Here is a 13,055-nt window from a genome sequence, read left to right as displayed (position 1 = left end):
CCTAGAAGCCCGGCCACATGTGGAGGTTGACGTCCTGGTGACAACCCTTGGGCATCTAGCAGGGCCCCCATCTTGGGGAGTCAGGAGCACACTGCCCCTCCCAGGTCTTTCTCAGCAGTGGGCTCTCAGCCCCTTTCCTCTCCTGCTCCCCGGGGCCCGCTCCTCCTGCGGGGCTCCCTGGCGGCCCACTTACTGCGGCCAGCCTTCGCCCGTGGACACGGTGAAGAGCGTCAGCAGGGCCCACAGCACGTTGTCGTAGTGGAACTCATACTTCTTCCACTCGCGGTCCCGCGCCTTCACCTCGTTCTTCTCGTACAGGAGGTACTTGCCGCTGCCACGGAAAGTGGGGCCGTTAGTAAGAGCAGGAAGGGGGCTCGGGACACTTGTCTTTGGCTCCTGGAGACAGGAGGAGGAGGAAGAGGGGCGCACCAGCCCACACTGCCTCTCCCTCAGCCCGGGAAGCAGAGACACCCCGTATTTCTCCCTCGTGTGTGTATCCAGCTTGCGACAAGCCCACGGGTGACGCTGTGACCCCACGACCTGTGGCAGTGCCGACGGAGGCTAGCACCCTCTTCCAATGCGAAAACTTCTAGTCTCGGTGGGGGAGCCTCAGATTTGGGGGTTTAAGAGCAGGGAGAGAGACAGGCACATTTCTGGGTTCGTCAGGCCAATGGGGGCGGTGGCTGCTCCTTTTCAGGGCAGGAATCAAAGCTGAGCTCTGGCCAAACGCCAGAATCCTTTCAGTTCTAGGAACAGCCACCAAAATAACCACAGGCTGACATCTGCCGCACCAGCACCAGCAGTGTCCACTGAGCACTCGGTTAAATGGAAGGCCCAGCGCTTCCCTGAGCTGAGGCCAGAGCCCTCCGTCGTGAGGCCCACGACCCCTCACCCACACCCCCAAATCCAGAAAGTTCTGAAAACCAAACACCCTTCTCCTATCTCAGGGGTGGGCAAGTTATGGCCCCTAGACCAAATGTGGACCAGTTTCTGTATGGCCCATAAGCTAAGAATAGTATTTTTTTAAAACATTTTTAAATGGTTGAAAACAAATCATTTATCTGCTTGTCCCCGGCTGCTTCTGACCTGTGTGGCAGCACTGAGCAGTCACGACAGAGACTGTGACCCAAACAGCCAAATGTGTTTACTATCTAGCCCTTGACAAAGTGTGCCCATTTTGGATTTCACTTCTTTGGTAACAAAACTTGACCCAATTGGATGTGAGGCTCTAGATACTTGTTATTTATCCCATTTGGTGCAAATAGGTACACGTTTCTGGGCAGAAATACTGTGTACCACATGGTAACAAAGTTTGAGAACAGGGCTGCTCTGGACCCAGCCGAGGGTGGCAGGCCCTGTGAGGGTCATGCACTATAAATCTCAAAATATTCTGATTTGAAACACACCTGCCTGTAAAGGTTTCATATAAGGGAGCATGGATGTGTATTAATATCCCCCACTTGACAAAACTGGTGAATGAAAAGTTAAGCAACTAGTTTATGGCTCATCCCAAAGGGACGGACAGAGACTTAAATTCCATCGCTGTTTTCCCTTCTCCAGACTCCAGCGGCTTCCATCAGGTCACTCCCCAGGCCCAGCACTGCAGCTTCCGAGCCAGGAGACTGGTGCCTCTGCAGCTCCCCACCCACCAGCCCCAGTGGGGACCCTCGGAGAGTGGAGACCTACCGACAGTCTTTCTCAAACTCCTTGGACTCATCGGTGCAGTGGAAGAACTTCCCCTTGAAGAGCTGCACGGCCACCACGGCAAAGATGAACATGAACAGCATGTAGACAATGAGGATGTTGAAGACATTCTTGAGGGAATTCACCACACAGTCAAACACGGCCTGACGGGTGAGGTTGAGAGAGGGTGTGAGGGGCTGGGGGCCTGCCGAGCCTCCGCCTCCAGCAGCCCACAATACCAGAGTATTGTCATCGTTCCCATTTTACAGACCAGGACATGAGCCATGTTAAGACTACACAGTTCTGAGAAGTAAATGTTGGGTCTGGACCCAATACCAAAAATGCCCCATTTCAACCCCTGGGAAGTGGAAACCCTTCTCTGAGCCTCTCCAGGTTAAGGGTGTGGCTCTTCAGGACAAGAGGAAAGAAAGGTCCTCAATGGAGAGGGAATTTCCTGTTAATTTTGTATCCCTGCCTCACGCCACTCCCTGTCTTCATCGCTTGGACTTCTGGATTTGAGAGATGACTTCCTGTGCCCAGGAGATTTTGCCCTGGGCAAGATGGGACCCTTCCATCAACCCCTGGAGAAGGTGGGGGTCCTGGTCTGGAATGTCCCCCACCCTGCTCTGCTTCTAATCACATTGGGTCCTAACCATGAGAGGACACCAAGGATCATTGATCCTGCTGGCATTACAGGCTAGCTTAGCCAGCTTTCCCCAGGGCGAGAGAGTGCATGGCTTGCATGGGGCTTTCTGAGGGGGCTGTGACCCAGAAAATGGCAAGGACCACTGAACCGAAAACTGCTGGGATACCATGTATTTCAATGCAAGCGCACTTTCACATTCAAAGGGCAGCCACATGTCATCTCTGTTAACATTCCTCGACATATTGGCATTCATGTCAATATTCCAAAATCATGGCAGTGGGCACGCCCTTGGTGATATCAGACACAGTTTTAGGTCCTATAGGAGCCCAACACTAAGTTCCACTGAATCACACAGTAATAAAGTTATTCCTGCTCCAATTCTCTTTCAGTCCTTTTGAGGGAAGGAGAAAGTCTTCCTTAGTTGCTCCTAACACTGTCAACTCCTAACACTGACACTTTTCATTTTAATCAGGAAAAAGCAGTATCTATGTTCAAAGCCTTTGTCAGGCAACAGTATTTGACTAGATTTTAATAGCGGTATCTTATGTTTGTTGAACAGATATTTAGTTTTACCTATGGTTAACAGTGGGTTCTGGTTTTCCAATTTGAAAAACTGGTTTTCCAAATTTGAAAAAGCATTTCCTTTTAAAATAAACCCACTTAAGCAAAAAACAAAGTGACTTGATTTAAAGAAACATTAAGAGATGATGCCTTCAGGTGGAGCATAAACTGAAAAGATGTTCTCAAGTGACTAGGTTTTATTTCATTTTCTCCCCCTTCTTTTTTAGAATAATAAGTTTTGGGGATGCTGGCTCACCATATTTTGGAACAGGAGATACTGGAGCCTCGGATAGGCAGGTGAAAAGTCAGAGGGTATGTAGGACCAGACACCTAGTGTGCTGCTTCCCAGATTAGGGTGACATCCTGTTTTATCCATGAAGCTTTCATGTGAATTAGGAAAAGGAATTCTGATGAGACATTTCATCTAATGGAAAATTGTCATAATATATAGATTTTGTTAGATCAATCCACGTTACTGCCACCTGCTGGAAAGCTGTGGTAATAAACATAGCCACACACAACGGTAGCGATGCTCTCAGCACTCCCCTCAACGCAGTACCCTTGAGCAGCGTGCAACCTGCTCAACTGCACATGGCAGCCCTGACAGGCCTCCCACATGCCCCAATCTCACCTTGAGCTTTGGCAACCGCTTGATGGTTTTAAGAGGTCGTAGCACCCGGAGGACTCGGAGAGATTTGATTGTGTTAATGTCCTTTCCTTTGCTATTGCCACTGTGGAGGGACGTTAGGGTAGGGAGAAGGGAAGAGAGGGAGCAGAGGTCAGGCTGGGTGGTGGGTGGCCCACAGCTCCACATGAGCCCACCCTTGGAGCCTGGCACAGCCCTGCCCTTGCAGGGGAAGAGTGGCCCAGCTCTCTGCTACATTTGGGCTGGGGAGCCAGTGAGCAGGTGGCTTTTTGTAGTTCTGGGGTCTGGGCTTGTTGAAGTCCCCCCAGCATCTTTTGGGGCCTGAGCAGCTGCCTGGGGTGGCCCTCAGGCCCAGCACAGGGGAGCTGGCTGCCCCGTGTTCTCTTTGGAGGTAGCCTTGGCAAGCTTCCAGAAAATAAGATTTTTTCACCATCCCAACAGGATTTAGGAGATGCTTAAGGCAGCCCTTAAACCAACACCCCATGCCCCCCAAATTCCCTGAGTCCACAGGAGTGGAAAGAACCAGAACACCAGGTGCCTTGGTTTTTCAGGGGCCCTTTGCCCATCGTTGTCAGACAGCTGCATAGGGGTTCAACCCACTGGGTGTGAGTCTTAGCAGCACAGACCCTGGGGACAAGGCCCCCTAAGAGGAGGGCACAGGGTGCGGCCACCATCCGAGGCTTGTGAATGGTACACACCAGTCACTGAAGCCAGAAACCGGAGAGCCATGTTCAACTTCCTGTCCTCCATCCCCACCCCAGTGAGCCGCCTCCTAAACACCTCCGCCACTCATCCCTGGCCACGGTCTGAGGTTGGACCCCCATTACCCCTCTCCCAACTTTCCCCCACTCCCTGTCTCCCTTCTTCCATCTTTCCTGCACTCAGTGGCCAAAGCCAATGACCATGTCCCTCTCCCGCTCAGAATCCTCCGGGAGCATCTGAATTTCTAGAAGTGTGTCTTGAGGCTCTTTGAAATCTAGCCCAACTTACCTTAACCTTTGCATTCTCATCACCTGCTACACGCCCAACCCCCCGCCACACCCTTTTGCCTCTGCTTTTGCACATTCTGTTCCCACTGCTGGAAATGCCTTCCCTGCACTGCCCCAGCCACAGGACCACGCAGCCCTGAAGGTCAATTCAATGCCCCTTCATCTGACGTCCTCCTCTGACTGCCTCTGGGTTCTGCCAGACCCTAGCGCTGTTTCAGAATCATCTTTCTGTCTCTGCTTTTGGCTTTAGACAGAACACTTCTCAAAGGCTTAAACTGTGATTTATTCTTCTGCATGCTCATTTCCCCTTAATCTTGTTTTTCTGTCCCAGCACCCAGCATACACCTGGCCTGTGGTCTCAGGACACATGTGGATTCAGATCAGAGTTCTTTGGGGGTGTGTGTGGCCAGTCTCCTAGCAACCATCTTCCTATAGTTACCTCCTGGATCATAGATAAGAGTTTTCTCAAAGACCCATCTGGGTAGCCAGGTGCAAAAACACCATTTGCATTTGCAGAGCTCCCTCTCTCCTTTTTCAGGGAATAAAGAGAACTGGACATCAGCTATGTCCCAGGATTCAGCAGCCTGAACATGTATTTTCTCTCTCTTTCTTTTTAATGTTTTTATTGATTTTAGAGAGAGAGGAAGGGAGAGGGATAGAGAGAGAGAAACATCGATTAGCTGCCTCCTGCACTCCCACTACTGGGGATCGAGCCTGCAACCTGGGCATGTGCCCTGACGGGGAACCAAACCAGTGGCCTCTTGGTTCATGGGACCATGCCCAACCGAGCAGATGTACCCCAGGAAGGGTGTCCCCAATGTCAGCCACTCAGCACATCAAGATTTTAGCAGGGTCCACATACAACCTAGATGTCCAGTTTTCTCTTTTGGTTTTCTCTTTTAAACCAAAGTCATCATTATTGTTTCAAGGCTGTGCCCCTACAGTATGAGACACACTTCAGGAGAGTCACTGAGATCATTTTAGGCAGAACAGGGACACAATTAAATAACTGGGTCACGCAGGGGAACAGTCATTTCTTTTTCAAGTGTCTTTCAGGCTTCTGCTTCAGTCAGAGGGGAAGTCTCCGGTTTGTGCTGTGGATCCTGAACACCTTCCTAGCACTGGCAAATTGCTTTTTTAACAAAGAACCCGGCTGAAATACAACAACTTGCGAAGCAACTGTTTCAGTCGGGTTGGATTCATGTTTGCAGCTGTGGTTCTGTCTGAGGTTAATAATACTGGCTGTAAGGGGATAATACAGAGTTTCGTAGCAAGACTAAAATGAAGTTTAGACTGTGTGTTGGAGGAAAAAAACGTCAAGCAACTGGACATCTAGGTTGCGTGTGGACCCTGCTCAAGTCCTGATGTGCCGAATGGCTGATATCGGGGACACCCTTCCTGGGGTACATCCGCTCATCTGAAAATGACTCCATGGCCACTGTGGGGAGGGTCTCTCTTCCAGGAGACACTCTGCCCCCTGGAAAGGATGAGAAGCCATCCTGCTACTGAGGCACTGGGGAGAGTGTCCCTGGCAGTTGGGCTCCTGAGCATGCAAAAATAGGTTGATTAAGGCGCTTTTAGAGAAAACAACCAGATTTTGGAACCACTTTGCTGAACACGTAGATACTCCTGGGTGTGGGGGACTTTCTGCTCTCATATCCCAAGTCCAGCTGTTTGGACAGTTCACCCTTCTGTCATCTGGGAGGTGGACACTCTCATTCCTCTGGTAACTATCACAGAGGTCAACTGCCATATTGAAATCAGACCCTGGGGAGCCCCCCCACTTCCGTTCTCCACCAAGGTGGTCATGGTGGGAGGCAGTGGCCAAGACCTCTCAGTGTTCCTCCTCTCTGGGGAGCAGGCTGAGGGGGTCTCTGGTCACTGCAAGCAACAGGACAGCAGCAAGGACACAAGGCCATGGAAACAGGCCCAGAACCAACGCAGCTGCACCAGGGCATGAAGAACGAGAGACAGACGAGAGAGACAGAGAGAGAGAGACAGAGAGAGAGAGAGACAGAGAGAGGAGAGACTGAGACTTTACCGTGAACTGCTCCTGGTGAGGTGGCGTCGGAGGGAGAGACAGATCGTAAGCGGCCTCAGAAGAAAGAACACAGAACACGCACATACGCACACACACACCTGAGAACCCCCTGCCCTTCGCGAGCACCAAGAGGGGCAGCCTCAGGCTCGCGGCTCCGGCTGATGTCCATCCTTCCATCAGGAAGCTCCCCCCTCCCGTTCCGTCCCCTGCCCTTGGCAGGCCCCTGGCACTGCCCAAGAACACTGAGAAAGCCAAATTTCCAAGTAGCAGGACAGCCAGAAGGTCATCAATTACCAAAGGCGAATTTGCCACTGAGGGTCACTGCCAAGAGCTGGAGAAATGGCCTTTCTCCAGAGGTTCTGGTGCTGGAGGGCTTTAGAATGCCCTGGAGGTTACGAGCTTTGGAGCTGGGGCACCTGGGTTTAGGTCCCAGCTCTGCTCTTAATTATCACTCTCATCTGTAAAACAGGCCTCTGGGGCTCCGATGCTCAGCTGCTATGCTCGTGGCTTTATCCCCTAAGTCATGAAGAAAGGGTCAGTAAAGACTTCCAACCTGGGATGAAACTGAGGGCAACTGCCCAGAGTCCTCTGAGAAAATGAGGGCCTGGAGAAAGCTCTCGGCGTCAGGCAGTGGCCCCTTGCTCATCTCATCAGGCTTGGTCTCGTTACAGCCCTCCAACCATGACTGGAAATCAGGGTGAGAAAACCCCGACTGCCAGCAGGCGGTGGGAGCACCACTGCCAAGCAGATACTCTACGGAATTTCCCATCCATCACCCCCTTTGAAGTGAGTGCTATTTTCAAAACCAAAGAATGGCTTAAATTCCTACAAATGCTCCCATTGGGTTCCCATTGCTTGGTGGTTCTCAAAGCTCCAAGCATCTAGGGATTACTGCACACACAGAATTGTGTAGATTCTCCATTATAGATTATTAAGGAGTCATTCAATGACAGTGATTTTTACTAAACATGCTGACTTTAAGTGTCACACATAACTCTTTTAAATATCTCTGCATCTATCTGCGGGAAATGACACCATTATATGCCCATTTTCCAGATGAGGCCCAGGGAGGGAGCGTGACTTGTCCCAGGTCACCTAGGTGGGAAGCAGCAGACTGAGACTTAAATCCAGGTGTGCATATCTTGCACCCTAATCTCTTTTCTGTTTCATCACATGCAAGAAAAATGATGCCTTTGAGGGGCGGGCCCTCTTTTGAGAATGGGGATAAAATAAGTGGCAGTCTGAGGGCCCCTTCTTTGGCTTCCTGGGGGTTCAGCTCCTGAGCATGCAGGAGAGGCTCGATCAAGGTGCTCCACCAGCTGTGCCCGGCTGCCTTGAGGGAGGAGTGGCAGCACCAGATGGACTCTTGGCAGTGAGGGCAGGATCATGATCTGTCAGCTGCTGAGAAATGTCAGGTGGCTGCCCAGATGCGTGGGCACAGAGCGTGATGTTACATATGATGGCTCATGAGATGGCGCATTAACGGCGGTCACATGGACATGGCACACGGTCAGTGGGTGGGCAGGACACACACAGATATTCGGGCGAGGTGCAGGAGGGGTGGAAACTGTCAGGAGAGCTTCGACACATCCCTTGGAGGACCACAGGGATTGGTTTTCATACCCGAGACGGGGCCACAATCACAGCAACGCAGCAGAGTCCTTGCCTCCACCCCAAAAGGCCAGAATAGCAACAGGGAGGGATTCCTTCCCACAAGGGAGAGAACAGTCTCGTGCCCTCTTCCCCTGGATTTCCAGTGCCTGTCAGGGCCTCCAGGAACCCAGGCTGGCTGGGCTACCAAGTCTGATTGTGCCAACTTCTGAAAGCCTTCACAACCAGGGCCGGGAGACCGGCAGCAACCCTGGATCTGACAGCGGAACTCGACTTAGTGATCTTGCTAGACTCATTTCCCTCTGGGCCTCAGTTTCCTGATCTATAAAATGGGAGCACTAAGAGCTTCCCACAGAGGGTTGCTATGAAGATTACATAAATGGAGGGCTGTCAGTATCATGATTACCAAGTCGATTTTCTTGATTTTATGGGGGAACTGAGGCACTGAGAGGCTAATGGACTTGCACGTCTAGAGAGAAATCAGACATTTGCAGGAACCTTTTTCTAAAACAATAAGGTTAATCTAACACTTGTCGGGGGTCTCAGCCTTGTCTATGAGGAGACAGGCACATGGGACAGAGAAAGCAAGTTAAAAGACCAGAAAGAAGAAGTAAAGGACTCTGGGGCTGGGTACTCAGGCTGAGATCCTTAGAGCATACTCTGCTCCTGCCAAAATGATATCTACTTGGTAACAAGAAAGACAGTAAGCTAAGTCCTCATGGGGCAAGAGAACTTCTCGGGCAAATGTCAGAAACTGGCAGCCAGAGGGAGGATTCTAAAGCTTTTCTGGGGTAAAAAGGAACAGCTTGAGGGCTCCTTCTTTAGCTTCCTGGCAGTTTGGCCCCATGGGAATGCAGGAGTGGCTTGATCAAGGTGCTCGGCCAGCGGTGCCAGGTCTGCAGCCCTGACCTGGAGGAGGAATGGCAGCACCAGATGGATTCTTAGCAGTAAGGTGGGGAGGGCATGTCTGAGTTGGGGTCTCAGGGTCTCTCTCTCCCAGCCCTATGCCCATTGTAAAGAGGTGCTTCCTTAATTGTCAGCTCTTCCAAAATCCCATGAGAGTCCCTGGCATTTTTCAGGATTCCACTGGCAAAATCTTGCACCCCCGGTTCTTGTTATATCCATGAGCCCACTGAGGCTCATAGGATGGCCTTGAATCTCTGGACCTTTCCTTGTATTGGAATTTAAAAAAAAATTTAAACAGGGATTTTCAAGGTCACAAGCTGAGGCTGGCTTTGTGCCTGTAGCAACTTCATGAAACCAGCTTAAAAGGTTGACTCCAGAAGTATGTTGCCAAATTTCTGTAGGCTCATTTAGAAAGCCTTTGTATGACTATATTGAAAAAGAAAATGCAGAAATTAAAAAAACTATCTGTTCCCTGTGGCAGATTCTTTTGCAGCACAAAGAATCATTCTGCTGATTGATTTTTCGTGGAAAAATAATTTTGTTTTTACAGATTTGGTTGGCTTAAAGTGGAGCTTAATTATGGATCCAGGGAGCCCAGAAACAGCATATTGCAAACTACAGTCCATCATGGCAAAAGCTCTATGGTTGAAAGGCTTGTTTCTGGGTCTTTTGAAGGCCTCTCCTTCCCCAAATTGGGAGGGTCGAATTGAGGGATGGAGGTGGGACTGGGCAGCAGTGGGGCCCTCTCCTCAGAGCTGAAGCATGTCAGCTTCAACTGAGGTCAGGGAGAAGTGCCAGGGTGAGCTGATCAGATGTCACTTCTACTGTGCCACTCCCAGTGGTGGCTATGGAGGGCAAAACCCACTACTCAGGGCACAGCTGGCAAAGCAGGGGAGTTTGTGAACAGATGGACGTGACTGACAGGGTCCCCCCTACTTCCTGCCACCAGATGAACGCTGGAGCTGCTGGGCAGAGGTCATCCTGGAGGGCTAGAGGAAGCGTGGGAGAGGTGCCTGCTGGAGCTGGCCCTCCCCTGTCATGAAGACCACTCCCCAGACACAAGGAGGGCGGTGGGTCTCCTGATGCCAGAGCACACGGTGGAGTGTCTGCCTTTTCCGGGCCACACTCAGGTCAGGTGACGGTTCGGCTCCCATCACCGAAGGATATGGGCCAGGGAGGGAGGGAGGAGAGACAAAAAATAAAAAGACAGAGAGGAAGGGAGGGAAACAGAGAGAAGGGGAGAGAAAGCAAGAGAGGGAGCCAGAGAGAGAGAAAGAGAAAAAGGAGCGAGGGAAGGAAGGGGTTTGAGGGCTGATCCAGGCTGAGGGCAGTAAATGTTTGGCTCTTCAGAGTTTAAACGGCCTGAGGGCCTAGCAGGGTGCTTACCTGACACCTCTAGGAGCCCCTCAAATAGTTGCTGGAGGGAGGGAGGAGTGTATTTTACTATACTGTCACAGGCCCTGTGTATTACCTTTAAAAATATTTTTTTTTCCCCCTGAAGAAACTGGTGTTAACTTGATGAGAAGCAAATTGTATCTGGTTTGTATTAATTTCTTTTTGAGTCCTTTGCTCATTTACCTATTGTGGGTCAGTGTTTCTTAATGATTTGTAATTGCTTTTTATATATTAAGGCCATTGACTTGTCTTATTTGCGCTAATTCCCCCATTTGCTGGGCATTTAACTTTGTTTATTTATTTACTTTTTAAACAAATATATCTTTATTGATTTCAGAGAGAGGAAGGGAGAGGGAGAGAGAAATAGAAACATCAATGATGAGAGAGTCATTGATCGGCTGCCTCCTGCATGCCCCCGACTTGGGATGGAGCCTGCAACCCGGGCATGTGCCCTGACCGGGGACCGAACCACCATCTCCTGGATCCTAGGTTGATGGTTAACTGTGGAGCCACGGCGGCCGGGCTGTTTATTATTATTATTTTTACCTACAGAACATCTTAATGACAGTGTGGCCAAACTTCTTGATTTTAAAAAATAATCTCTTCCATTGCTCTAATACTACAATAAATAATTACTTTAAGAAGAGGGAGGGAAAGGAGGAGGGAGGGCAGGAGGGAGGGAAAGAAAAAAGGAGCCAGTGCAGAGAGAGAAAGATGAGGGGAAAGTAGAAGATAAAGAAAAAAGGGGGTGGGGAGGGGAACAGATCAGAAATATAATCAGCCTCCTGGCCCTCATGGTGCATCTACACTGGCTCAGAGGCATCCATAACTCTGGAGACTTCTTGCTCTTTGGACACAACCTGACTTTACTGCATTCCTGGGGAAGAGTCTGACAGTGGCCCACTTCAGTCCTTAAGTTGGAAATGGGCCATCACTTTGGCCCTCATGGGCCAAAGCCCTTGTTGTTTGGTCAGGGGGCCATTCGAGAACACCCTACAGATCTGCTAAGAGGGCAGCCAGGAGGCAGGGGCACAGAGAAGCCCCTGATTTATCACTGCTGGGGGGCAGGTAGGTCAGAATCCCTCTGAGACTCTCCTTCCTGGGAACAATCCACTGTGATGGGCAGAGACAGGGACCCCAAGAAGATTCGTTTCTGGATTAGGGGCTGGTTAGGTCTTTTGATCCTGACCCAGATGCCTACAACTTGAGGAATGTACGGCTAAGTTTGCTACCAGGGCCCTAAGAGCTAATGCTGCTTAGCCTTTGGGTGCCACCCTGGAGTTGCCTGACGACGCATGGCCTTTTATATATGCCACGTGTCCTGGGGTCACCAGGAGAAGTGAAAGACACACAAGGGGAGTCACCAAGTCTACAACTATGGGGGCCTCAGGCACAGGGTGGGGGTCTGAATTCTCATGCACATTTGTTTCCTGATTGTCTTTTTAGGGGTTCCCCAAAGAGACAGTGGTTTGGGTGATGCTTACAGAGCAGAAGGGAGATGAAATGTCCTGGCAGGGCTAGTCTACGGAAAGCAGCAGAGCGGGGGGTCGTGACGCGAGGAGGCAGAAGGTGGAGTCCCTCTCCATCTTCCTCCACGGTGGACAGCATGCAAAAGCCAATCGGAGCTCTTCCCAGTGGCATGCGATGCCTCCCACCACCCAGAGCCCACGCTTCCCATCCCTACACCATGAGACCACGTCCTCTGATCCAATGGGGCAAGGGGGCCGAAGAGGCAGGTGGAGGCCTCGAAAAGAGACTTACGTGAAGGCAAAGGCCACCAGGGCCCCACTGACCACTATGAAGTCAAGAATGTTCCAGAGGTCACGGAAGTAGGCACCCTGGTGCAGGACGAGCCCCAGGTCAATCATCTATGGGGGTAGAAGAGACAGTGCTCAGGTCCCTCATCCCCACCTTGGGAGGAGCCCCCACCCTTCTAGGGGCATGGTCACCAATGGGGTCACTTTGTACTGTAGGGATGAGGCAGAGGCCAGAGGATCTTGGCGAGGAGTGAGAAGCCCCACCCAATGAGAGCTGGCCCCTCTCCACCTCATGAAAGGTAGCTCTGACTTGCTGGCTCTTAGGCCCAAACCTTAGGGTCCCCCTTGACTCTTTGCTTTACACTCCACTTTGGATCTACCAGCAATCCTTGTTGGTTCTACTTTCCAAACCTTCCAAAAATCTGCCCACTTGTCACCTTATCTGCTTCCACCCTTATCTGGCCCCCATCATCACTTGTCTGGGCCAGCTCAATCATCTGTTCCTAGTTTTCTAGGTTCCCACCCACCCTCCCTCCTCTGCTCTGAACCCTCCATGGCTCCCATTCACCCTGTCCTTTCCTCCAAGTCTGTCCTCCCACAGAGAGCAGAGGGCGCCTGTGAGCACCTGAGTCCAGTCATGACCCTCTGCTTTGAACATTCTAAGTCTCCCATTTACTTGGGGTATAAGCCAAAGTCCTCCCTGTGGCCACCAACCCTATGCCTGACCTGTCCCTGTCACCCTGTCACCGCCCTGTTCTCATCTTCTTGCCCTGATTTTCTCCATTCTACTTGTTCAGTCTTTCCAATCACACTGGCCTCC

General features: G+C 51.0%; 1 protein-coding gene across 5 annotated transcripts in view; it reads right to left on the bottom strand.

Moving 5' to 3' along the window:
• Nucleotides 1-13,055, bottom strand: part of CACNA1A (calcium voltage-gated channel subunit alpha1 A) — a gene marked incomplete at its 5' end in the record, with an annotated part of 198,458 nt that overhangs the window by 41,080 nt on the left and 144,323 nt on the right. For all 5 annotated transcript variants that reach the window (XM_081134439.1, XM_081134442.1, XM_081134443.1 and 2 more), the window contains 4 exons: nucleotides 194-331; nucleotides 1,687-1,847; nucleotides 3,522-3,621; nucleotides 12,240-12,346. In XM_081134439.1, coding sequence (XP_080990565.1) covers nucleotides 194-331; nucleotides 1,687-1,847; nucleotides 3,522-3,621; nucleotides 12,240-12,346 — 506 coding nt within the window. The remainder of the gene's footprint in view (nucleotides 1-193; nucleotides 332-1,686; nucleotides 1,848-3,521; nucleotides 3,622-12,239; nucleotides 12,347-13,055) is intronic.

This window comes from Miniopterus schreibersii, assembly GCF_964146895.1.
Source record: "Miniopterus schreibersii genome assembly, chromosome: 4".
Lineage (NCBI taxonomy): Eukaryota > Metazoa > Chordata > Mammalia > Chiroptera > Miniopteridae > Miniopterus > Miniopterus schreibersii.
Note: the sequence above shows the minus strand (reverse complement) of the source record. Positions and strands in the feature narration are given on the sequence as shown.